General features: G+C 32.0%; 4 protein-coding genes and 1 non-coding gene across 7 annotated transcripts; 1 reads left to right on the top strand and 4 right to left on the bottom strand.

Annotated features, from left to right (window-relative positions):
* The first annotated feature begins 6,383 nt into the window (after window positions 1-6,383).
* Window positions 6,384-9,391, top strand: LOC115721370 (CBL-interacting serine/threonine-protein kinase 10). Its single transcript, XM_030650654.2, has 2 exons — window positions 6,384-6,556; window positions 7,095-9,391. Exon 2 carries the CDS (start codon window positions 7,498-7,500, stop codon window positions 8,905-8,907), a length of 1,410 nt encoding a protein of 469 aa, XP_030506514.2. The 5' UTR covers window positions 6,384-6,556; window positions 7,095-7,497; the 3' UTR covers window positions 8,908-9,391.
* A 462-nt stretch (window positions 9,392-9,853) lies between these two features.
* On the bottom strand, window positions 9,854-12,028 carry LOC115721371 (uncharacterized). The gene is made up of 4 exons (XM_030650655.2): window positions 11,766-12,028; window positions 11,536-11,674; window positions 11,015-11,148; window positions 9,854-10,837 (listed from the first exon to the last, which is right to left on the bottom strand). The coding sequence occupies exons 1-4, from the start codon at window positions 11,909-11,911 to the stop codon at window positions 10,105-10,107; spliced, it is 1,152 nt and encodes a 383-aa protein (XP_030506515.2). The 5' UTR covers window positions 11,912-12,028; the 3' UTR covers window positions 9,854-10,104.
* Window positions 12,029-15,096: 3,068 nt separating this feature from the next.
* Window positions 15,097-16,054, bottom strand: LOC115721372 (uncharacterized). The gene is made up of 2 exons (XM_030650656.2): window positions 15,645-16,054; window positions 15,097-15,522 (listed from the first exon to the last, which is right to left on the bottom strand). Exons 1-2 carry the CDS (start codon window positions 15,831-15,833, stop codon window positions 15,430-15,432), a joined length of 282 nt encoding a protein of 93 aa, XP_030506516.1. The 5' UTR covers window positions 15,834-16,054; the 3' UTR covers window positions 15,097-15,429.
* A 1,298-nt stretch (window positions 16,055-17,352) lies between these two features.
* LOC115720600 (uncharacterized) lies at window positions 17,353-22,340 on the bottom strand. Of its 3 annotated transcripts, none has more exons than XM_030649748.2 (12): window positions 22,180-22,340; window positions 20,735-21,707; window positions 20,279-20,391; window positions 20,017-20,136; window positions 19,780-19,867; window positions 19,318-19,409; window positions 19,123-19,227; window positions 18,697-18,806; window positions 18,364-18,451; window positions 18,082-18,117; window positions 17,899-17,991; window positions 17,353-17,736 (listed from the first exon to the last, which is right to left on the bottom strand). In XM_030649748.2, exons 2-11 carry the CDS (start codon window positions 21,696-21,698, stop codon window positions 17,908-17,910), a joined length of 1,800 nt encoding a protein of 599 aa, XP_030505608.1. In that variant the 5' UTR covers window positions 21,699-21,707; window positions 22,180-22,340; the 3' UTR covers window positions 17,353-17,736; window positions 17,899-17,907. The 3 variants fall into 3 exon arrangements, with proteins under 3 accessions (XP_030505608.1, XP_030505609.1, XP_060964859.1); XM_030649749.2 differs by having other exon boundaries at window positions 17,353-17,729; XM_061108876.1 differs by having other exon boundaries at window positions 20,735-21,743; window positions 22,180-22,314.
* On the bottom strand, window positions 18,207-18,325 carry LOC115721558 (5S ribosomal RNA). The gene has a single exon (XR_004012573.1). It is a non-coding gene; the product is annotated as a 5S ribosomal RNA (ribosomal RNA).
* Window positions 22,341-23,601: the final 1,261 nt, after the last annotated feature.

The following is a 23,601-nucleotide window of genomic DNA, read 5'->3' as shown; positions in this document are numbered from 1 at the left end:
GTGGCATAGCTTACGCCAATACCAACTTGTGTCGGGTTTGAGCTCATACAACCAATAGGAATCTTGCTTCAGGTATATGGTATTAATCCATTTAACCCATAACAAGTCTTTTTTATTAGAAATCGCCCAAACAAACTTGGCTAGATTCACATGATTCCATTTAGCACCATCTTTGAAACCCAATCCTCCATAAGCTTTAGGCAAGCAAACTTTATCCCAAGAAGCAACATGGACTTTGCTTCTATTGCCATTTACACCCCAGAGGAACCCTCTGCAAAGCCTCTCAATTTCCTTGGTAACACTCTGAGGTAAAACAAAAATGCTCATCCAGTAGTTTCGAAGGTCAATCACACAGAGTGAATAAGTTGAATTTTTCCAGCAAAAGAAAGATGCTTACTTGCCCAATTATGAAGTCTCTGAGTGATCTTCTTGATGATTATGCTACAATCTTCAGCTTTCCACTTAATTAGTTGGACGCAAAGGAATAATTTAATAAAATTTAAATTTTATTACTCTATGTAGAAATTATAATTTAAATTTTTATATGACAATGTATATATAATTATATAATGTATTCTACTAATTTTTAAAAATATTGGAATAAATAAAATAATCAGTTGTAAGTATATAAATATATTTTGTATTAATTAGTTTTTTAAAATAATATATAATTGTATCATACCACTATATTAATATGTATTTAGTTTAAAAAGGAGTAATAATAATTTTTTTTTAAGTATATAACATATTTAGTTTTGTTGCCCCGGGTTTTTCTCAAAATACGTGGCCTCGATCACATATGACACGTGGACTAAAATGATGCCTCACCCAAGAATTAGCTGAGACATATTCAAACGAACTGGTGTAGTTCAGGATGTGAGCCCCCGAAGAAGTGCAATAAGCATGCCCTTCCTCTCCGGGAGCTAGGTATATAATAAAGCATCTCTGGGAGGAGAGGAATATACTCGAACAATCACCTTGCATTTAATGCAGCATGGGGAAAACGTCTTCGAACGCCCATAAGAGGACATGTCAGATAACGTAAGCCTCGTTTACGATAATTACACAGTAATCAAAAGGACTAGTGAGCGCTCTATTATGAAGAATCACATCAATCAAGGAAAGATAAGGATTAATCTCACCTAATCCATATGGTACCTACACCATAGGTTATGAATGCCCTATTTCGTATCTCTTGGGAACTTGTGCTCATACATTACTGGCACTCAAAGACAAGTTATCCCTTTTGAACTATCCTACCAATCTCTATAAATACTCCTGAACAAAATGGGAAAGGGGATCGATTGAAGGGGAGAGAGAAAAACTCACTAAGACATTCTTGTTGGGTTTTATGCCCTAAATAAAACTCATTTCAATATAATCAGATTTACTTATTAATATAGATCAGAAATAACATTTAATGTTGCATGGTTCACATGATTTATTTCATGATTATATGTACATAATGTATAAATTCATCTGAAACCCTTTTCACATACTTGATCCTGTTTATTGTGCCGTCAACACATTGGAAAGTAAACATGACTATGTGAATAAAGTTTCCTAGATTTATCAGACATAGGGTTTTACTGATATGATAATCTACAACAGAGTTTACTTGCATTTGGAGAAGTGCTATGTTCTTTCCAGAGCATTGGTTAAAGTAAAGCTCAGGTTGGATGCATGGAGTATGCATCGGAAGGGACCGATATTGAACTTTGACTTAGATTTATTAAACTTACCGTAATATCTATTCAAGTCAATATCGCCTAGTTGATCCTAGATCAAATGATCTTAATCCTGATATGATTAGGCTCAATCTTGAAAGGCTATTCGTGTTCTTTGATTTGTTAGTTAAGCCTACTTTTAGGTCAGGGTGATACGTACATTTTGGGAACACGGTAGTGCAATTGAGTGGGAGCGCTAGCATAAACATGGAATCTATAGCTTCTATCTGGCGAATAGTAAGCAAAGGATGATCTCCTTCGAGCTTGACCAAACGAACATAAATGGTGGAGTACTCATTTCACATAAGCTGAAATATCATTTATACGGGGTCAAGTGTTTTAAGGAATAAATACATTGTAGGGTGTAACGGTTCTTTAATCCCTTTACAGTGTAGATCATTCATATAGAGGATCATTGATCACATTAGGATTATAACAATGGATAACTAATGATGTGTCTATATGGTGGAACATATAGAGCATTCTATATACTGAGAGTGCAATTCTAAGTTCTATGCGTGGATTCAACGAAGAATTAATAAGTTAGTGAATTTTAGTGCTAAATTCTTGATCTACTTATTGGAAGCTCGGTTATATAGACCCATGGTCCCCCCACTAGTTGAGATAATATTGCTTGTAAGACTCATGTAATTGGTTTTGATTAATCAATTATAATTCTCAAACTAGACTATGTCTATTTGTGAAATTTTCACTAAGTAAGGGCGAAATTGTAAAGAAAGAGTTTATAGGGGCATATTTGTTAATTATGATACTCTGTATGGTTCAATTAATAAATATGATAAATGACAATATTATTTAATAATTATTTATAGTTATTAAATAGTTAGAATTGGCATTTAAATGGTTGAATTAGAAAATTGGCGTTTTTGAGAAAATCAGATGCAGAAAAGGTAAAACTGCAAAATTGCAAAAAGTGAGGCCCAAATCCACTAGTATAGGGCCTGCCACTTTTGTAGGAAATTTAAACTGATATTTTCATTATTTTAATGCCAAATAATTCAAACCTAACCCTAGTGGAATGCTATAAATAGATAGTGAAGGCTTCAGGAAAATTATACTTTTCTTCTGACTTCTTCTGATTCAGAAAAACTGAGCCTTCTCTCTCCCTATCTTTAGCTGACCACTCTCTCACTTCTTCCTTAGAATTTCGAAATCCTTAGTGTATGAGTAGTGCCCACACACATCAAGTGATACCTCAATCATAGTGAGGAAGATCGTGAAGAAAGATCATCAGCAAAGGAGTTTCAGCATCAAGGATTCAGAGAAAGAGATCCAGGTTCAGATATTGATAATGCTCTGCTACAGAAAGGAATCAAGGGCTAGATATCTGAACGGAAGGAGTCATATTATTCCGCTGCACCCAATGTAAGGTTTCTTGAACTTTATATGTGTTTATTTCATCGTTTTAGAAAGTTCATATTTAGGATGTTAATAAACATACTTGTGAGTAGATCTAAGATCCTGGTAAAATAAATTCCAACAATTCTATGTATAAGAACTCTCATTAATAACAAAGACTCGTGGACTGCGGCTCATTAATGCACGAACCACATAAAAATCACCTGCATTAATTATCCCAAAGCTCTTATCATTATCTCATTTAGTTAGTTGCCGAAAATCTCGGTCAACAAGTTTAAAAATAAAATTTAAAATAATCAGTTGTAAGTATATAAAAATAAATTAACACGCATGCGACTAACTATTAATTAATTAATTTTATGTTTGACACTATAAATTATTTTAATTTTTTAAGTGAAAAAAATAGGCAGGATTTATGCTATAATTAGAGCACCTCCAGTGGGCGCTGCCCATGTATTGTCAAAAAAATATAATGAGCTACCCTACATGATGTGACATAGAAGAGAAAAGAGTGAGAAAAAATCATGATCATCACTGGTGCTCTTAGAGCATCTCCAATGCAAGCAATGCTCAAAGTTGCTATAAAATTTTATATCACCTTAAAATATAATATTTTATTTTTTTTATCATACACATAATTTTTGACTACTTTTTACTAAAAAAAATACTCAAATGCAAGCAACTCTAAAAATATTCTAAAATATAATATTTTTGTTAGTTTTTAACTTTTATTATTTTTCTAAAAAAAAATAAAAAATAAAAAAGAAGAGATACTACAATTGCTCATGCCAAGCATTTGTTGTTGTCCATTACTCCATTTAAAGTTCTCCAATGCATAATAACACTCCCGCTGTTGCTTACCGTCTGACAGCTTCTCATGGGCCACGGCGCATTGGAGTTGGCCTTACTAGTTTTATTAAAGAGAAATGTAAGTAAATGGCCCTATTTCTAACTCTATAGATAGTTAATGTCCTTTTATTATAATAATAAAGCAAATGTCCTTTTTTACTTTTTAATACTTAAAATACCTTTCATTATATAAAAAGTATTATTTATTTTATTCCTTTAATAGAAATTATGAAAAACAATAAATCAAAACCTCTCTACTGAATTTTTGTCAACTATTTTTTCATTATATAAAAGATATTATATATTTTATTATTTTAAATTTTGCTGCTGTTATTGTTCTCTAATATGTTATTTAACCATACAATTAATTTTTTATTAATATATCGTATGATATACAAATAATATACCTTAAACCAATATACATATATCACAAACTTAAACTAATATACTATTAAATGAATTGTTTTTCACAATATACAGTAGCATACAAAAATTATATACCACAATCATAAGCAGATATACCATAGTCAAAAATTAATATACCATCAGTATAGTGAAAAAAAAAATTATACAAAAAACTTAATTTAATATTCCACAAGTTTTTTTTTTCTTGTTCTTTCCTTCATGAAATACGAATGAACATAAAATCAATATATCTCAGTCAAATATAACTATACCTCATACTTAAATTAATATTTAATAGTTTTTTTTTTCTTTATATCATTCACGATATACATATCACATACAAACGATATACCTTAGACCAACATAAATATACCATAAACTTAAACTAATATACTATTAAATAATTTTTTTCCACGATATACAATAGCATATAAAAACTATATTTTGCAATCATAAGCATAAATACTATAGTGAAAAATTAATATACCACCAATATAGTGGAAAATATATATATACTAAAAACTTAATTTAATATTCCACATGTTTTTTTTTTCTTTTTCTTTCTTTCATGATATACTAATGAACATAAAGACAATATTTTCTAATGAAATATAACTATACCTCAAACTTAAACTAATATTCCATATTTTTTAATTTCCGTCTTTCGTTCATTATATACCATAGCACATTAAAATAATATACTACAATCTTAAACTAATATACTACCTTTCAGTTATTTCAAATATATATATATACTACCTTTCAGTTTTTTTTAATATATTATTGCACATAAAAACGATATACTATTGTGCAAAATAACTATACCAAACACTTAATTATTTAAGATTATAATTGTAATTTTATCATCAAATTTTTAACTAAAAGGACATTTTGTTAATTTTTTTTTTAAAAAATGACATTTATTAACTTAATTGTTAGATTTATGGCCATTTTGCATCTTGGCCCTTTATTAAAAGAAAACAAAATAAATTCTAATTGGCTTAAAAATTTAAAGTTAATAAAGTGGGTCCAATTAATTGAGCAACAAAAAATATAAACACCAAGATGTCTTAAATCATCCCTAATGATAGATATAAAAGTTGTGTTACATTTGTCACAAAAAAATAATTTTGTGATAGATTCATATCAAATTTTATCATTGTGCTCTAATGCACAATTATAAAATTTTAATGTAAACTTTATTACCTAATTAATGTTTTTATTAAAAAAAATAAAAAACTAATAACTTTATTATCAATTTTATTATTACTTCCAATGTGTAAGATAATTAAAAATATATATAAATTCTTTATAAGTTATTACTATAGTTAAATATACTAATAAAATAATACAAGTGTTATAAATGTAAATAAAAAAGTAGTAATTATTTATTGTAAATAATACAAGTGTCAAATTTAGTACAAAATTTACTATGTGTTAAGTTTATATTATTTTTTGATACACTATAAGAGCATATTTTTTTGTTAAATGAATTATATTTTAATTTTTCACCACTTATTTATATCTCTATAATATACATTCTCATATAACAAAAAATAAATTATAATAAAGGTATCAAAAATTTATATCTATATATACCTCACATATATATTAAATAAATTATACCAAACATATCACTTATAGATTTTTTTTTAATGCCAAATATAAAGATATTTACATTGAAATTGTCCAAAAAAAAATAATAATAATAACAACAAATTATATTGCTTTCGAAAAAAAGAAAACAACAAATTATATTGGTTCAAAAGAAAATGTATAAATAATTATTTGGTAGGACCGGATCGAGGCCGTTGGATTTAATAACTGACACGTGGAAGAACGTTAGTGACTAAGTAGCAACTGTGTTGAAAGTCCTAAAAAAAGTGTTTGCTTACACCGTAGTACGTGCCATGGAATGGGCTCATACATTTACGGTCAGGCCCACTAAGTCCAGATCTTGTGAGGGACAGCTCCAGTCTGGTCCAAGTATCACCGCATAAATAAATAAATACAAATTAATAATTAAATTAGCAACTTTTTATGAGAAAATTAATGTAAAGGTGTAACTCCACCATTTCATACTCCAATATTTTCTCTCTCTCTGTTTTTCTTTTTTTTTTCCTTTGGCTATTTGAAATTTCTCTCTGTGGTTCGAAAATTATCAGCCGAAGAAGCTTCTTCGTTCCACCATATAGGTAAGTTTCGATTTTTCATGTAATGGAAATTGAAAATAGTTGGAACACTCGTAATCATCCAAGTTATTATGTTGAGATATTTATCTGGTTTAGTGTCTAATTTTGTTGTTGTTTTTCGAGCTTAATCATGTTCTGTATCTGTAATCGCTGTCACCTTTTTCTTCAATCTTCTTTTTCTTTATTTTTAAGATTTATTGTAAAGAATACGATGGTGGGCGGGAATTGATTTGAATCAAGTTGTTTGATGAAGTTGTCTTTGAAACATAATCAATGATGTGATTTGCGATAGGTTTCGTTATTAGGGAAGATTTATAATATAAATATATGTATATATATGATCTTAAAAAATATTATATCTTTGTAGTGTTTTTGATGCATAAAAACATGCTAATGTAATAATCAACAGAAATAGGAGATGTTGCTTCAAGTTCATCAATCATTTTTGAAGATTATCAATTAATTGTGACCTAGTTATCTTATTGGTCTCAAATTGTATTGCTAAGTTGTATTGATTGTTCTTATTTGTCGATCTTTATAGTTTCAGATTGTGGATTCAAAATTGCCCTGAATCGTAAAGCATTGTGCTGAAGATCCATTACAGATATCAATCTATAAGTATTCTTTAATATTTATTTGGAACGTGAAAATTCGAGGGAATGCTGAAGGATGTGCCTCTGTGCCCGAAGCTTTGGCGTCAAAAACCTTGAGAGTGAGAATTTATTAGAGCTGAGATCCTTTAGTCTCAGCTCTGAAAAGCTCCATGGACCCCCAAGTAGCTATAAATTTATAAATTTTATGTCTGGGTTGATGAATTATCTAAATGGAGACGGTGGAGTTTGAATAGCTTATATTAAAATCATCCCCAGTTCCTGTAAGCTATATATAGTGTATATTTGTGGGGACTCTGTAGTTTGTTGTTGAATAGATTTTGAAGCATTGGGATGGAAAATACATCCAATATTTTGATGCGAAGATATGAGTTGGGGAGATTACTTGGCCAAGGTACCTTTGCGAAGGTTTACTATGCTAGGAGCTTGGTAACAAATCAAAGTGTGGCCATCAAAGTCATAGATAAAGAAAAGATAATGAAGGTTGGACTCATTGAACAGATCAAGCGAGAGATTTCGATTATGAGACTGGTGAAACACCCAAACATCATTGAGCTTTATGAGGTCATGGCTACAAAAACTAAGATATACTTTGTTGTGGAATATGCTAAAGGAGGTGAGCTTTTTAACAAGGTTGCCAAAGGAAGGCTGAAGGAGGATGTTGCCAGGAAATACTTTATGCAGCTTATCAATGCAGTCGATTTTTGTCACAACAAAGGGGTTTATCACCGTGATATAAAGCCAGAAAATTTATTACTGGATGAAAATGATAATCTGAAGGTTTCAGATTTTGGATTAAGTGCTCTTGCTAATTGCCAGCGGCAAGATGGCCTTCTTCACACCACTTGTGGAACTCCTGCCTATGTTGCTCCTGAAGTCATTAACAGGAAAGGCTATGATGGTGCAAAAGCTGATATTTGGTCTTGTGGCGTGGTTTTGTATGTGTTATTGGCAGGTTATCTTCCATTTCACGATTCAAATTTGATGGAGCTTTATAGGAAAATCGGCAAAGCAGATTTTAGATTCCCCAGTTGGTTCACTCCTGAAGTGCGGAGATTGTTGTCCAAAATCTTTGATCCAAACCCCAGCACTAGGATTACAATAGACAAAATCAAGGAAAGTTCTTGGTTTAGAAAAGGAATGAAATTAAAAAGTATCAAACCTGAACTAGGAAACAAGGATTCATCATCTACAGGTACCTCTGATGCATGTGGTAGTGGGAATATGGCTTCTGGTGGAAAACAAGAGCCAGTCAGACCTTCAAACTTGAATGCTTTTGATATTATCTCCCTATCAGCTGGCTTTGATCTCTCTGGCTTGTTTGAAGAAAATCCTCACCGGAGAGAAGCAAGGTTTATTTTCAGAAAACCAGCTGCAGTCGTCATCTCCAAACTAGAAGATATTGCTAAGCAACTAAGGATGAAAGTGAAGAAGAGGGATGCAGGATTGTTGAGATTGGAGGGTCTGAACGAAGATAAAAAGGGATTCTTGTCCATTGATGCAGAGATCTTTGAGGTCACTCCATCTTTTTATTTGGTTGAGGTAAAGAAATCAGATGGAGATACAGTGTTGTATCAGAAGATACTGAATGATGAGATTAGACCTGCTTTCCAAGATATAGTTTGGGTTTCTCAAGATAACCAACAACAGCAAGCAGACCAACAGCTTCAACATCTAGAGCCACAAGAGGAGCAACAAGAAATACAACCAGAAGACCATCAAGAACAGCATCAGGATCAGTAGTAACAATTACAGTAACCCTTTGCTAGCCTTTCCATTCTTTCTCAAATTTATTATTGTACAGCTGTCATCTTACTTGGTGTATCATTTTTCCTGAAAGTTTTTTCTTTTCATTTTTTGAGGTCTCTTTCTTGTAATAAAAAAAAGGAAGAAAGAAAGAAAATACAGTAAAAAGAAACAATGTAGTTGACATATGTGAGCATAGTTCAGTTACAGTTTACAAATAGTTATTTTCTTGAAAATTTCTGGAATGACAAGAGTTATTAGGGATATATGGCTACGATAGATTATATACTATGACAAGAATCATGGGATTCTATATAAAGTCCAATTAGTAATGAATGGAGTTATACATGTTACTCGATATTTTCTATGTGAGACATTATACTCCAATATGAAAGCATTCTTTGTGTCTTGGTTCCCAAAACTACTCATGTTGTACAATAGGAGCAATAAACCTTTACTTGGCTCTCTTATCTTTTGACATGTCTTTGTTATTTTGGTAGCTTTTTGACATAAACTGAAGCTTTATATAACTTGTCTTCATATTTAGCAATGGCCAGTGGCCACCTAGCCACAGACACATGAAAAAGCTGTAAATACCATGGGCTGCATCTTCAAAAAATCTTCTTTTGGTGCTAAATGTGGAGTTTAATTAAGGATACAGTTGCAATGCATGTTCTCCATCAATTTTTTTTTTCTCTAGTTATTATTGCTTTGTTAAACTTGAACCCGTGACATGATAATTCAGAATTCAGTCTGGTATACCAAAACCAAAAACACAGTTGGTCTTGGTGTCGATTTTAGAAATGTTGCTCGTGACAAAGAACTCTTATCTATAAACATGATCTTTTTTTTTAGGTTGATAGTCTATGGACGATTGGCATTTAGCCACGGGGTTGCCACTACAAGTTTCTTTTTTGTCAAAGTGAAGTGGACATAATGTGAATAGTGTAATCTGTCATTTCTTATTGCTCTCAATATTCAATAATAGTCGAGTATTCACATAAGAAATGTTGCCTTTTCATACATAAATAGATCAAAGTGTAAGGCACTTTTCAATAAATATTATTACACAAGGCATCATTATATTATTACACAGAAAACAAGCATTTTCTACGACAGCAACAACAAGCATTTTCTCTTATCTTACTCTTCTACAAGGTTTCGTTTCCAATCTAATGACTTTTAGGCAAAGTCTTAGTCAATCAAACTAACCCATAAACTACTTCTACACAGAGGTGATGGACTCGTTAAATCTATAACCTCTGTTTCACTAGGTAGAGTAGTATGGCGTTCTTTATTCCTCTCTCTTTGACAGAAGTTACTGCCCCACAAACTACTTCTGCACACAACTGGAGACGGAGTCCTTACATCTATCACCTCTACTTCGCTGGGCACAATGTAACGCTTTCTAGGTGGTTCATCATAATCCTCAATCACTAGAGGTGCAGATTGTTCCATTGCTGGTCGTTTCAGTTCAAAATTCTTATGTTTGTTAATCCCAGAGGAAACTGTATCTTCAGCAACACCAATATCTTCTCTTGTAAATGAGCTACTGCTAACATTTGAGGATGGTCTTCCAGTCATTTCTGAAAAGCTAGACTGTTTTTTACTACCTTCTCCTTCGTTAATAGATTCACACAGTTCACTAATAATCTTCTCAAACCCATTATTATCATCTTCTTCTGAATTTTCCTGTATAGAATCTGAAGATGTGTCCTCTGAAAATTTAGTAGCATCACAAGCTCCTCCATCCAATTCTTCATTATCCCATTCATCTTCATTTCCATTCAAGCTTCCATCCCATTCAACATAGCAAGGAAGCTCATCCATGGGGCAAACCTTAACCCTCATGTGTCCTGGCAAGCTTGGACAGCCAGCAGAATGTTTTGTGTACTTTGTCGAGAAAAAGTTCACAGTGAGTTTCATACTGAAATAGAATCAAACCAAATCATTTTCTTCATTAAAAAACAATTTCCTCAACTATGATCTTTTCTTCATACTGATCATTTAAACTAAACAATTCATTTTTAAACATTAAATAGTGTAATTAGCGCAATGTATGACTGACTAGACTACTAAGGTGGGATATTCATTCAAAGCATACCTCTGCCAAGATGGGAGTGTAAGCATTGTGTATGCAAGCTTAATCTTATTAGCAATTCCAGAGAGTGATTTAAAGCTTGCGGCCGCCTTCCTTACCGCCAAGGATTCTGTCGGGTGCTGCCAAGCCCACTCAAACTGCAAGGTTTATTTCTCATGATTAGCAAATAACCAATTGTAAAGAGATACTCTTTTAACAGCCAAATTTGGCAGATCAGTAGAATGCCTATAAACAATCAATGATTACAAATTTTCCATGAACAGTCTTACCCACTCAATAATAACTTCATCCAAAGGACTAGACAGAAACCAATGACAGATTCATTACCCACTCAATGATTACTAATTTTCCATGAACAGTATTTACTCCAATGGAGGCTTAATGGATAAAAGAAGGCTTACTTACTGGTAAGGGTTCAGAGCTACTAAACTACATTAAAAAGAAAAATCAAACTAAGCTACCCTCATCACCAATACAGTTAAATTAAAATCAAGAAGAGAAGATAAGAAAAAAAAAAATTAAACCTGCAAAGCAGAAACGTTAGTTGGGAAGCCATAGATGCATAAGACCATCTCCCAAGGGCGTTTCTTCTTGGTTCGGAATGCACCACAACCGATCTCGCCGTTGTGTTGCCTGATACGACGCCGTGGATTCACAGTGAATCTGCACCATTTCAAAAAAGAAAAAAAGATCTTGAAAATATGAAGATTAAGAAAACCAGAAAAACTTTAAAGAAATCTTTGCATCTACTAACCCAATATAGGTGTGGCTTTTGTGACGAGGATTGAGGGAGACCAGTAGGTAGCAAGCGAAGAACCCTTTGTTAATTTCTCCATCGCCTACTGTAGATTCCTTTACTAGGGTTTCTGAGACCTCTTGCCGCACCTTTCTCTGCCTCATCTCTTTCTCTCTCTAGATCGATGAAAATTCGACCGTTGGGTGAATTGTAAGAATAACAATACATAAACTGTTTTTCAATTTTTTTTTTAAAAAAAAAATAAATAATGTTTGGTGACGTGGATAATGTGGGGAGCTTTGAAAAGAGGCTAGTTTAAGCTACCGTTAACATCCGCGCGATTCTGAACATATGCTTTGTCCTTAAGCCACGTGGCATATACCATAACTATAAAGTAACAAGATGATTGGACCGACGGTGAGAACCTGTGCCCACATGTATTCACATATTATTATTCGCTCATAGTCATAGTTGACTAAAATGTTGTCCGCTGTCGTTTTTTATTGGTTAGTAACTTTTTGGAGTAAAATATGCACCAACAAAATTACGCCCCTATATTTTTTTTTGACGTTAATTTAAATTAGAAATTTTTATATAATAGTCAAAAAATTTAAGAAAAGTTACAAAAAAAAAAATATAAGGATTTTTTTTGTTAGGATGTGTTCATTGGATCATATATAGGGTCGGTCCTGAGCATAGACGAACTAGGCTTGTGCCTAGTGCCCACCTAGCTCAGGGGCCAAAAAAAAAATTTATCTCATTTTTAAATTACATATTTTTTTTATCAATTTTTAAAAATATCACACTTTTTTCTAGATGAGGGCTTAAAAATATTTGTATTCCCTATGACCCACTAAATTTCAAGGCCGGCCCTGATCATATATATTAGATTTGGACACAATCAATTCAAATCAATTACTTATAGATATTAAATTGGAATTATTTCACAAATATACAAAAATAACAAAAAAAAAAATTTACAAAAATACAGTTGTACGGAATTTTAAACATTTTTATGATTTTTTTAATTTTATTTACAAAAGATACGGTATTTTTATGTTGTACTCTTGTTAATTTGTTATTGATTTTTTGTTATCTGTATGTTATTTTTTATTGTTGTTTTAATGTTGTTTGGATATTATTTTTCTATTACTTTTATGTAATTTTCTTGTTGTTTCTATAAAAAATCATAAAAATATAAAAATCTTAAAACGCAAAAAATTGTGTTTTATGTAATTATCCCTATTAAATTTTATTATCTGATACAATCCAATCAAATTGAGTCATCCGGTCCAATTCGATCCAATAGATTTATTGGATTGAATCGATTCTAACTATTAAATGCATTAACTGATTTTCTATTAGATTAGATCCATTTAATCCATTTCAAGTACTAAGTTGATTTTACTAAATTATTTAAGGTGTATGTCACTAAATTAAAAAGTAGGGTAAATACTATTTTGGACCCTATTTTTGCAAAAGTTACAGATTGGACCTTGTGTTTTGTTAAATGACAAAATGGACCCTGTATTTTCTAAAATAGTAAAAATAGAACCCTGAGCTTAATTTTTGACAACTTTTTTTTTAATATAATCAACTTGAAAACAATTCCTAATACGAACAGATATAGAAAATGTAAACAATTTTGTCATAACACTTTTAGATCGGATTATGATTAAATTTTATTTTGACAAAAAATCAATTTAGGATCCTATTTCTACCATTTTAGAAAATACAGGGTCCATTTTGTCATTTAACAAAACAGAAGATCCAATTAATAACTTTTGTAAAATACAGAGTCCAAAATGATACTACTAAATAGATGTGTAGTATTTTGATATTAAAACTACATCACTTCGATATATATAACAAACTACATCATCATCAACTAATTAATAGTACCACAAATTATATCATCCTCACCTAATTAATGATACCATTCATAGTTACCACATAGCATTACTTAATTAACCCAAAACCAATTATTCAAAAATAAATAAATAAACCAAAACAAAAAACAAATAAACATCTTTAATTGAAGAAACAAAAACTTAATTTAAAGTTTAAACAACATTCTTTTTTTTTTTTTTGAACAAAATATAGAAAACATTTTATTACTTTCCAAATCAGTATTTGAGTGTTTTTTTTTTTTTATTTTGGAAATATAAAATGGAGAAATGGGCCATATATGGCAAGAATTGAATGAGTTCCAATTTGACATTTTTCTTTACTAATTAAATTTCATCGATATGGTGGAGAAATAATTCTCTGTTCAGACCAATTAACCACAACATATTACATAGCTTTTATGACTTGTATAAATAAATTGATGAAAATGTTTTAATATATAAACATGCCCAAATTGTACTCATGATTTATGACAATGGTAATGGAGGTGCGAGGAAATAAATCCCAAATTATCCAACAGCTTTGAATTGTTCTCACTTGGATAAATATCTGGTAAAATTCACAAGAGCACATATCATCAAATGCCTTTAGTGACCCATCTAAGATATTCCATTACAGAACTGAAATATTACAACAAAAAGCTTAAGAGATCAAGCATTGTGTTTCAGGAATCTTAAATAAATATCCAAATACAATGATTCTTTTGTGAGATTCAATCAATCACCAGGTTCTTTTTGTACCATTTTCACAAAAACCACCAAAAATCCATTGCCATTTATATATCAAGTGATCTATAGGTGAGCAAAAATGACCATAAACATATTCCAGTGGTACACCATGGTCCCCAGATCAAATAAGTGAACTAAAAGATTCATAGCTGCACTACCTTATATGTTGTGCAGTTGCTTGGTCAATTTATGAATTGAATGAAGCCATTGGAACCTAGTCAGAATAAGTTGGTGACCTACCAAGGTTGAGGTTGGCAAGACGAGGCAGAGGTAAGTCTATATACCAATTAAGGCTCCAATCTGACAATATATACCTAAAAATTATGATTCAGAAACTATTCTCTAAGCAAAACAGGACAAAATCTCCTTATCTATGGGAAGTGAATTAGCAACTTCATATACGAATGGAACCCCTTTGCAAAACCTTTAAAGTTTAAACACTTTAGCCTTTGACCTACCAAAGGCTTTGTTCTAAACTTGAGAAAACTTGTAATTAAGAGGAAAGAGACGACTACATTAAACCATCAACATGATGATCCAAGGATTATTCCATTTATTGCTGTCATTATCTTACTTCTAAATGATCCTAAGAAGATACTTACATGTATGTTAATATGAACCCAAATCTTAAAAGAACAAGGCTCTCACTCACTCACTCAAAACAATGGCAGAATCGGATTTCAAACACTTGTACTAAACATTAGGCAAGGATATTGAGGAAGTAAATTCAAAGAGTTAATGTATTTCTGATTTTCCTCCATTGAAAAAGGGGGTTTAAACAGACACGAAAAATGTCACCTTATTTCATTACTATACCAAAACCCCAACTTTCAACTGCTACATTTGATTATAGGGAGTACAAGATTTTGTTAAAGCTAACAATATATGGATTTTCCAATTGAGCCAAGAATTACATTTCTTACACAGGCTATTAATAATGAAAATCCTCGTCAACTAAATGATACACCATAGTCAAACCCAAACCTGAACAGCAATAAAATCTTCACAAGAATCAGACACAACCCGGTCAACGAGAAGAATAGAGGTCATTCAGATCTCTTAGACAAATGCCTCCATAGGTAGCGACCACTAGCCATATCCACACAGGTCCAAAATCCAGTCTCCATAGCTGAGCGAACCTACATAAAAACAATCACAAAATTCATCAAAAAGTTTGAAACTTTCACAAAACCCAGAAACAAAAAACAATCAATTAAAGCTGGAAAAGAAAAAATTAATCAATTGGGGTTTGGGGTGGAACCTTGGAGAATCGGTTAACCGAAGAAGTCGACGAATTTGACAAATGGGTTTTGTCTGACTCATCAAGATCGTGGTGGGTTTCCTCGCCGGCAGGGGATAATGCTTCGTGCTGTGACTTGAGGTTTCGGAGGACAAAGAAACCGGCGAGAGTTGCCGAAAGGAATATCAGAATTATTCTCAGAGGACACATTTCTTCCTATCTCTCTCTCTCACCAGAAATTGAGAAACGTGTGTTAGAAAGAGAAGGGAGAAAAACAAGTAAGAAAAAGGAGAAAGGTTGCAGTTGAAGTTTTTGACAAAAATGGTTTAGGAATAATATATGACAAAGAAAATCAAATAATAATAATGCAAAGGTTTTTTGGGAGCATACGATGGCTGCCTTTGACCTAACACATTTGACAATGTCTGAACCATTATCCATTCTCTAATTATTTATTACAATGTTTTCGGTGAAATTGTGTACCTAATCTTTAGTGTATAGTATTTGTATATACCCTTATGTCTTCTATAATTTTATTTATTTTTTATTTTTTAGGTGGGTTTTCTTTTTTATATATATTGATTTTGGGTCGAATTGTTTGTGCACAACACATCCTCCTAAATAAAATTCTAGAATAAAAGAAGTCTACTATGGTGCTCTCTACGTTGGCTCCCATTTATTTTCAAGCCATCTCACAATTGAGTTGACTAACGATGTGTAAGATAAGTCTTGATTTTGGATTTACCAAACAAATGACCACAAATTTATTGCTCTTACCATAATTTAAGAGTGCTCATGAACTGTTTGTTTAAGTAATGCTAATTAAGTAGTGTTGATGAAAATAAGTGACTACAATTCAAAAATACGTAATCACCACATGGCACTGATTATTATATTGAATATATTCCCATAGGGTGTCAAGTGTTTCTTACACAAAAGTTAAAAACGAATACACAAATCGAAAAACCAAAGGCGGCTGCTTAAGGGCACGCTGCCTAGCATTTTGTTATATAAAATATTACTGTAGTAATTTAATATCGAAATTTATTTAAATAAAAATTATAAAAAATTGTTAATTAATTATAAGATAAAATATTAAATGACACATAATACTTATATAAAGTATAATATTATTATTATTATTAGTGTAAACACAATAAAAATAAAAATTATAGAAGACTATTAATTATAAGACACCGTGATGAACACATTGACACGTTGGTACCCAAAACAATAATCTTTATTTATGGACCATAAGCAAAGAAAACTAACTCGCCAATGAAACAGGCAAGTTTTGTAATTTAAAAAGAAAAGTTGGGAAAAATATGCTGGGAGTGAAAAATCAATTTTTTTTCAACAAAACATGATTCAAACTTATAAAGAAGAACTACGCTACACTAAATTAAAGATTGTCGTGTGTTTTAAGTCTGCAGTTAACCTTGAATGGTGTTTGTAAAAACTGGATTAATCGATTTTGTTAATTGATGTGTGTGTTTGTTTTTTTTTAGGAAGGGATTAATTGATGTGTTAACATCATACATTTATAAATGTAACTACCAACCATAATTTAAGTTAATATGATTTTTATGAATTATTAACATTTAAAGATAAGAGTAATATACATACTAAAAACCAAAAAACAACTATTCCAATTTGGCAGCTCCCGCAGCCGTCTTGAAAGAAAACGATAGACCCCATTATTATAATATTATTTGTGTGATGAACATACTTTTTCAGGCCAGTTCAAACGTCAATTTCTGAAATCATTGTCATTGTTGTTATATCAACATAATTACTCACTGCACAAACCACAAGCATCAACACCTATATTTTCATGACACATCCCACATTAATAAATGATTTTCTTTTCTTTATAGTTTTTTTTAAGGTTGAGATGAACAGTGGATAAATATCCTTGTAAATCGAAAAAAATTTCTACCCAAGTTAAATTTCTATAATCTAGTATGAAAAATTACAGCTGGGACTTGTCAAGCTTAGAAATCAAGTAGTACTCCTCCAGCTAAATTTTGTAGCTTATTATCCCCCTCTTTTCTTGTATAATGATTCTCAAGTTCTTTACTCGAACATGCCCAAAAAATCAAAAGCCTGTAAACTTGAAAATAGAAGCAATACTTTAAATATAAACCATCCAAAATGTTAGATTGCTATAGAAAATTAATTTAAAAGTAACCAATTTTGAGATGATATAGATTTTTTAAGAGGCTAGTGTGAGAGAGTGATTTGGGAAAACAAACTTTATGAACCAAAGATTTACCTGAGAAGATTAGAGTTTGGCAAAACGAGAAATCTTGGCAAGTACAGTTCTTAAACTTCGGATACCAGCTCCAGATTTTGAGCTTACCATCATCTGAAATTATAACCAAACCAGAGAATTTAGATTGCTTACTATTATGATGTGCATACCAAAATATAGTTAAAACAAATATGATCTTTGTACCAGGGGTTGAACAACCGACTTGTGTGCCTTGAGGCTCTGTAAAATCAAAAGATAATCAGATCAATTGGCTCGCATAGATTAAGAAGGAATGCTAATTTTAATTTAGTGTCACTTTTAAAAATTTATGGGTGCAATACGAGGACTTCCCAGGAGGTCACCCATCCTAGTACTATTCTCGCCCAAGCAAGCTTAATTGCGGAGTTCTTATGGGATCCGGTGCATTAGTGCAGGTAAGATCGCGCCCATTTCTATTTAGTGTCATTTGACTTGTTCTATGTTCACCTCTTCAACTTGCATTGCACGACGTGCTACATCGATAGGGAAGACTGTGTCTGTCTTGGTCAAAACAATCTGGTATTTGGTTTGAGATCTGTTGAACAAGTATTTTACATCATCAAACTCAAATGCTTGCACTATTTTTTGGAATTTGCAAAGTTCACATGCAGAATTCGAAGGTCCAGAAAATATGTTTTTAAATGTATAATGTTTCCAGCAAAGTAATATTCTACCAGGCATACGTGCACATTCCATTAACTCAGTTGAAAATTCAATAAGTGAAATAATTATTAATAATAATGGTAACCATGAGAATAATTTACAAGTCAGTCTATGTACCTTTCCATTAAGTCAATGAGTTCATGATCCCTTGGCTTCATTCCCCATTTTGTATCAATAAGGAGACATACCCTTCTCAAACCAACTCTTGTGGAAACATACTCCTTCACCTACAAATTCAAAATAACAAAAGATGCGACGTCAACTAGCATATCTTAGATATTTTAGATTCACTAATAAATGAAAGCCATTGGTAAATTTTGAACAAAACAAGCAGTCCACTCTAAGACTTGATAAGTAAATACAATAAAATCAAGCTTTTCAGATGCCTTCATGGTGTACTAAGGGAAGCAAGATAGACACTGACAGGGCAAATTAGAGTTTCTTATCCAACAGCCATCAAGAGTCAAGATTACACTTAATTAGCCAATCATTATGTAAATATGCAAGAAGGAATAAAAAGTTCATTTTTGTTTGTGCACTCACAAGCTCTTCCCAGGCATCCTTAACTTCTTCTTTTGCGTAAGCAAACCCATAGCCTGGCAAATCAACCAAGCACAGCTTTGATCCCAGGTCGAAGAAATTAAGAGTCTACAGAAAAGTCACAATTGTCAGATGTCTGCAATTAAAAGGCAAGGAGACCAAAGTCCAACACCAAAGTTTCTGAAAAGGTTTACACACCTGAGTGAGGCCAGGTTTGTCAGATGTCCGCACAACACCCCACTGTCTAGTAAGGGAATTTAGTAGCGATGACTTTCCAACATTTGATCTTCCTAAATATGCAATCATAAGTTAATAATGTTGTACACTAAATATTTTAATTGGGTCTTAAAATACAAAGAGAAAACAAACAGACGTGAACAAAAGACCACTTCTTAAAGCTGAAGTTCTGTCAAATAAACAAATAAAAGACAGTACCTGACAAACTATAGAGTACTGAATTATAATTTGAATTTCAAACAGTCATCATAATGTTCTATTTTTCTTCAGAATGTTACCACAACCAAACTCAAAATGTAGCCATTGACAGAATAAAACTGTAATATTTTATGAGCAGTAAAGTTCATGGATTGACATCAAAAATAAATAATCACCAAACACTATTTAACAAATCGAGCACCAAGAAAATTTTGAAATATCTACCTGCGAAGGCAATCTCTGGTAACTCAGGTGGTGGAAATGATGATGAAGCCTTTGCAGCGGCAAAAAATGTCATTTTGTTCCTAAATATCTGTACAAAATAGTTAGCACCACCCACAATAATCTAGCAATTCACTCGTAATTTACTGTATGGTTGAACAACTATAGCATCTATTAAGTGCATGCAACAACAGAGATAGGGGATATTGTCTCAACATGAACATGCACAAAACGACATACAGTTTCTTCAATTCGTTCTCTTTCCGGGTTAGAAGAGAAGGGAATGTTATCCAAAGGAGCCGAAAGATCAGTGTTGTAGCCTGCCCTCCGCAGCTCAATCATGCGTCTACGACCCAAAAACTGTTAATCAAATTATCAAAACCAAAACATATATAATGAAAAAACAGAATAAACAACTTAAATAGCATAATCATCATAAGAATAATGCATCACTAAATTAAATCCAGAGGGAGCAAACGTCAGAAGGACGCATACAAATTACATTATCTTCCACATAGGAAAGGATTGACGAACTAGGTTGGATGGCTCGAAATTGTGCATTCTTTGAAACTTCAGCCGGTTCTTCCATAACGTTTTTCTTCTCAGTTTTACTGTCTGGAAAGCACGCACAAAGGGAAAAAGTTGTGAGAAATAAAAAATGTGACGACATATGATAGCATATCACAAAAGTTAAGGTAAGTTAAGTTACCACAGAAGATTTTTATCCAAAACACTAAAAATAGAGCATGTAATGATGTAAAGAGAAAAAAATACTAAAAAAACAATGAACTCATATATGATGATAAACGATATAAATAGCAGAATGATAGTACACGGTCCAAAACATCTAGTTCTAACAAAAAGAATTGAATTAGTGAGGTACAAAAATACCCCAAAACAATGCATATGAGATATCACATACACATTGAACTAGATATATATTACGATAAAAACTTACCAACATTCACAAGACTATTGTCCACCTCCACCAGCCTCTTATTTGAGATATCATGTGGATCTATCCGAATGACCCGTTTTGACTTCTTTGGCTGCTCATCTAGAACCTCCAAGTCCTCAGCTTGGTTCTTCTTGTCTTTACCCCATTTCTTGGTTGAATTTGAGGAATACATATCTTGAGACTTTTTCTTATCAATCCCCTTTGTCCGAGCTACATGAGAAATTCGTTCATTTTCCACTGTGTTCTTAGCTTTATGAGAAGAAACTTTAGCTTCAGAACTGGTATCCTCCAACTTACTAGAAACCCACATTGAGCGAGGAGATACATTCTTCCCCTTTGCTCCAACAACATCATCTTTCCCCTGGCTCTGCCATTTCTTTGACAAAGGTTTTCTATTAGGTCTATCTACATTGCCATCAAATACTACCTCCCCACCAGTTTGTCGGTTAGCATAGATTCTCTTTCTAGTTTTATCAAAACTAGAGTTCCTCACACCACCATCCTCATCAAAGACTTTCTTCCTTGTTTTATCATAACTAAATTTCCTAATACCACCATCATCATTGTAACTTCTCTTCCTTGTTTTATCAGAACTAAAGTTCCTCATACCACCATCCTCATTGGAGGATCCCCTCCTTGGTTTATTAGAGCTAAAGTTTCTCATATCACCATCCTCATTGTGGCTTCCCCTCCTTGGTTTATCAAAACTGAAGTTTCTCATACCACCATCCTCATTGTGGCTTCCCCTCCTTGGTTTATCAAAACTGAAGTTTCTCATACCACCATCCTCATTGTGGCTTCCCCTTCTTGGTTTATCAGAACTAAAGTTCTTCATACCACCATCCTCATTGTCACTACGAGTTCTTTGAGTCTTTTTCTTTGTATCTTTTGTACTATTGAATTTTAAACCCGAAATTTTGAGCTTCTTAGAGAGCTTACTTCTCGAAGCTACATCCTCAAACATCCTATACTACTGTTTCAAAAAAGAAAAAATCTTAGAGCCCTGAAACTACAAAACTCCAGAGAGGGAAAAAAACAGAGTAAAAATCTTTTGGCATACTTGATATTAGCAAAATCTAATCATTGAATCCAGTATATGCACATAAATATAATAAATGCAGAGATACTATTACTTGCATTTAATTGAGCATTTTTTATTTCATGATTTTTCAAATAATGAGTCAATATAAAGCTTAAAGCATAAAACCATGCCACTCAATTGAACTGAGCAACTTTTATGCCATAACATGCATAGAAAATCTAAAGCATTTCAATTACACATTAGTTTTCTTCTTCAAAAGCAAGTTTTCCTACGAACCAAACAGATGCTTAAAGAAGAAAACACAGACGTAATACAAAGTTAAAAGTGAGACTGTGGAGAGTAAGTTCGAGAGCAATACTTCATAAACAAAGGAAACATATGAATAAGAGAGGAATGGAAATACCTGTAGCACAACAGTAATGTCGTTTGGTTTGACTTCGCTCAGAAATGGCTTCAAAAGCACTTCATTTGCCGCCCTCCATAACTGTTCTGTTCTTGCTGCCCTAAGAAGACGAAGACGCCACCGAAAAAAATTGAGAAAATGGGCTGATATTGGTTTTATGGGCCAACTAACTAAACCCAACGGCTCTAAAGAGCCACTAAATAAATACTCAAAAATGACAAAAGTTTACACTTTTACCGATTTACAGTTTTTTTTAACATTTTTACTGATTTTAACTTTTTTTATACAAATTTATGGAGTGTTGTTTTCACCTACGCAAAAGCAACATGAAAACAACGTTTTTTCTGAAGAAAAGGAAAAACAAGTGAAAAACCTGTGTAAAAAAAACCCCGCAAAAAATCCAATTTTAACTCCATTGTGTAGATTATCAAAAAAAAAAAAAAATCCATTTGTAAAAATAGATTTAGGAAATTACTCTCTATACTCTTTTTATATTGTTCTCTTTTATTTTTATCATCTTTTTTAAAGACTATCACTTTTACCTCTTTTTTTAAACATTGTACAAATTTTATCCCGTCACTTCAAGATATTCTCCATATGACTCTCTTATGTCAGGGTATTTTAGGTACAATACACATAAATAGAAGTATGTTTCAATTAAATATAAAATTAGAGGTAAATTTAATTAATTGATTAATAAAAGTGGTATTTTTCAACTTACCCTATCTAAATTTCCATAATAATAAAAGGCCAAGCCTACACTTTCTTTCCTTTTTTTTTTGTGAAAGAAGCCCATTACACTTTCTAGACAATGTTTTTTATTTTTGGGATTATTTTACAAATATACAAAAACAACAAAAAAAATTACAAAACTACTGTTTCACGGAATTTTATACATTTTATGATTTTTTGATTTTATTTACAGAAAATAAAAAGTTTTTTATGTTGTACTCTAGTTAATTTGTTGTTGATTTTTTTGTTATCTGTATGTTATTTTTTGTTGTTGTTTTGATGTGATTTTCATGTTACTTTTAGTTAATTTTCTTGTTGTTTTGATATTGTTTTAATAAAATCTTATATAATTATGCCCATAATTTATTCTTTTTAGCTGATAACGTAATAAAATCATTAACTGCAGTTTACTTGATAAAATTGATGTTACTTCATTTATAACGAGTTATCTCCACAGTGAAAGCAAAGCGAAGTAGGGTTTTATTAAACTATTTTAAGAAAAAAAAATTGAAGGACACAAATTGTATGCATAAGAACAAAGAGAATTAGACAAGTATCATTCTTATATACTATGGGCCCGTTTGGTACGCAGGATTGGACTGGATAGGACTGAAAAGGATTGGACTGGACTGGACAAGATTGGATTATGCTGAAAGTAATTCTGTGTTTGGTTTAAGAATGGGAAATTTA

This window comes from Cannabis sativa, chromosome 2, assembly GCF_029168945.1.
Source record: "Cannabis sativa cultivar Pink pepper isolate KNU-18-1 chromosome 2, ASM2916894v1, whole genome shotgun sequence".
In the NCBI taxonomy this organism is placed as follows: Eukaryota; Viridiplantae; Streptophyta; class Magnoliopsida; order Rosales; family Cannabaceae; genus Cannabis; species Cannabis sativa.
Note: the sequence above shows the minus strand (reverse complement) of the source record. Positions and strands in the feature narration are given on the sequence as shown.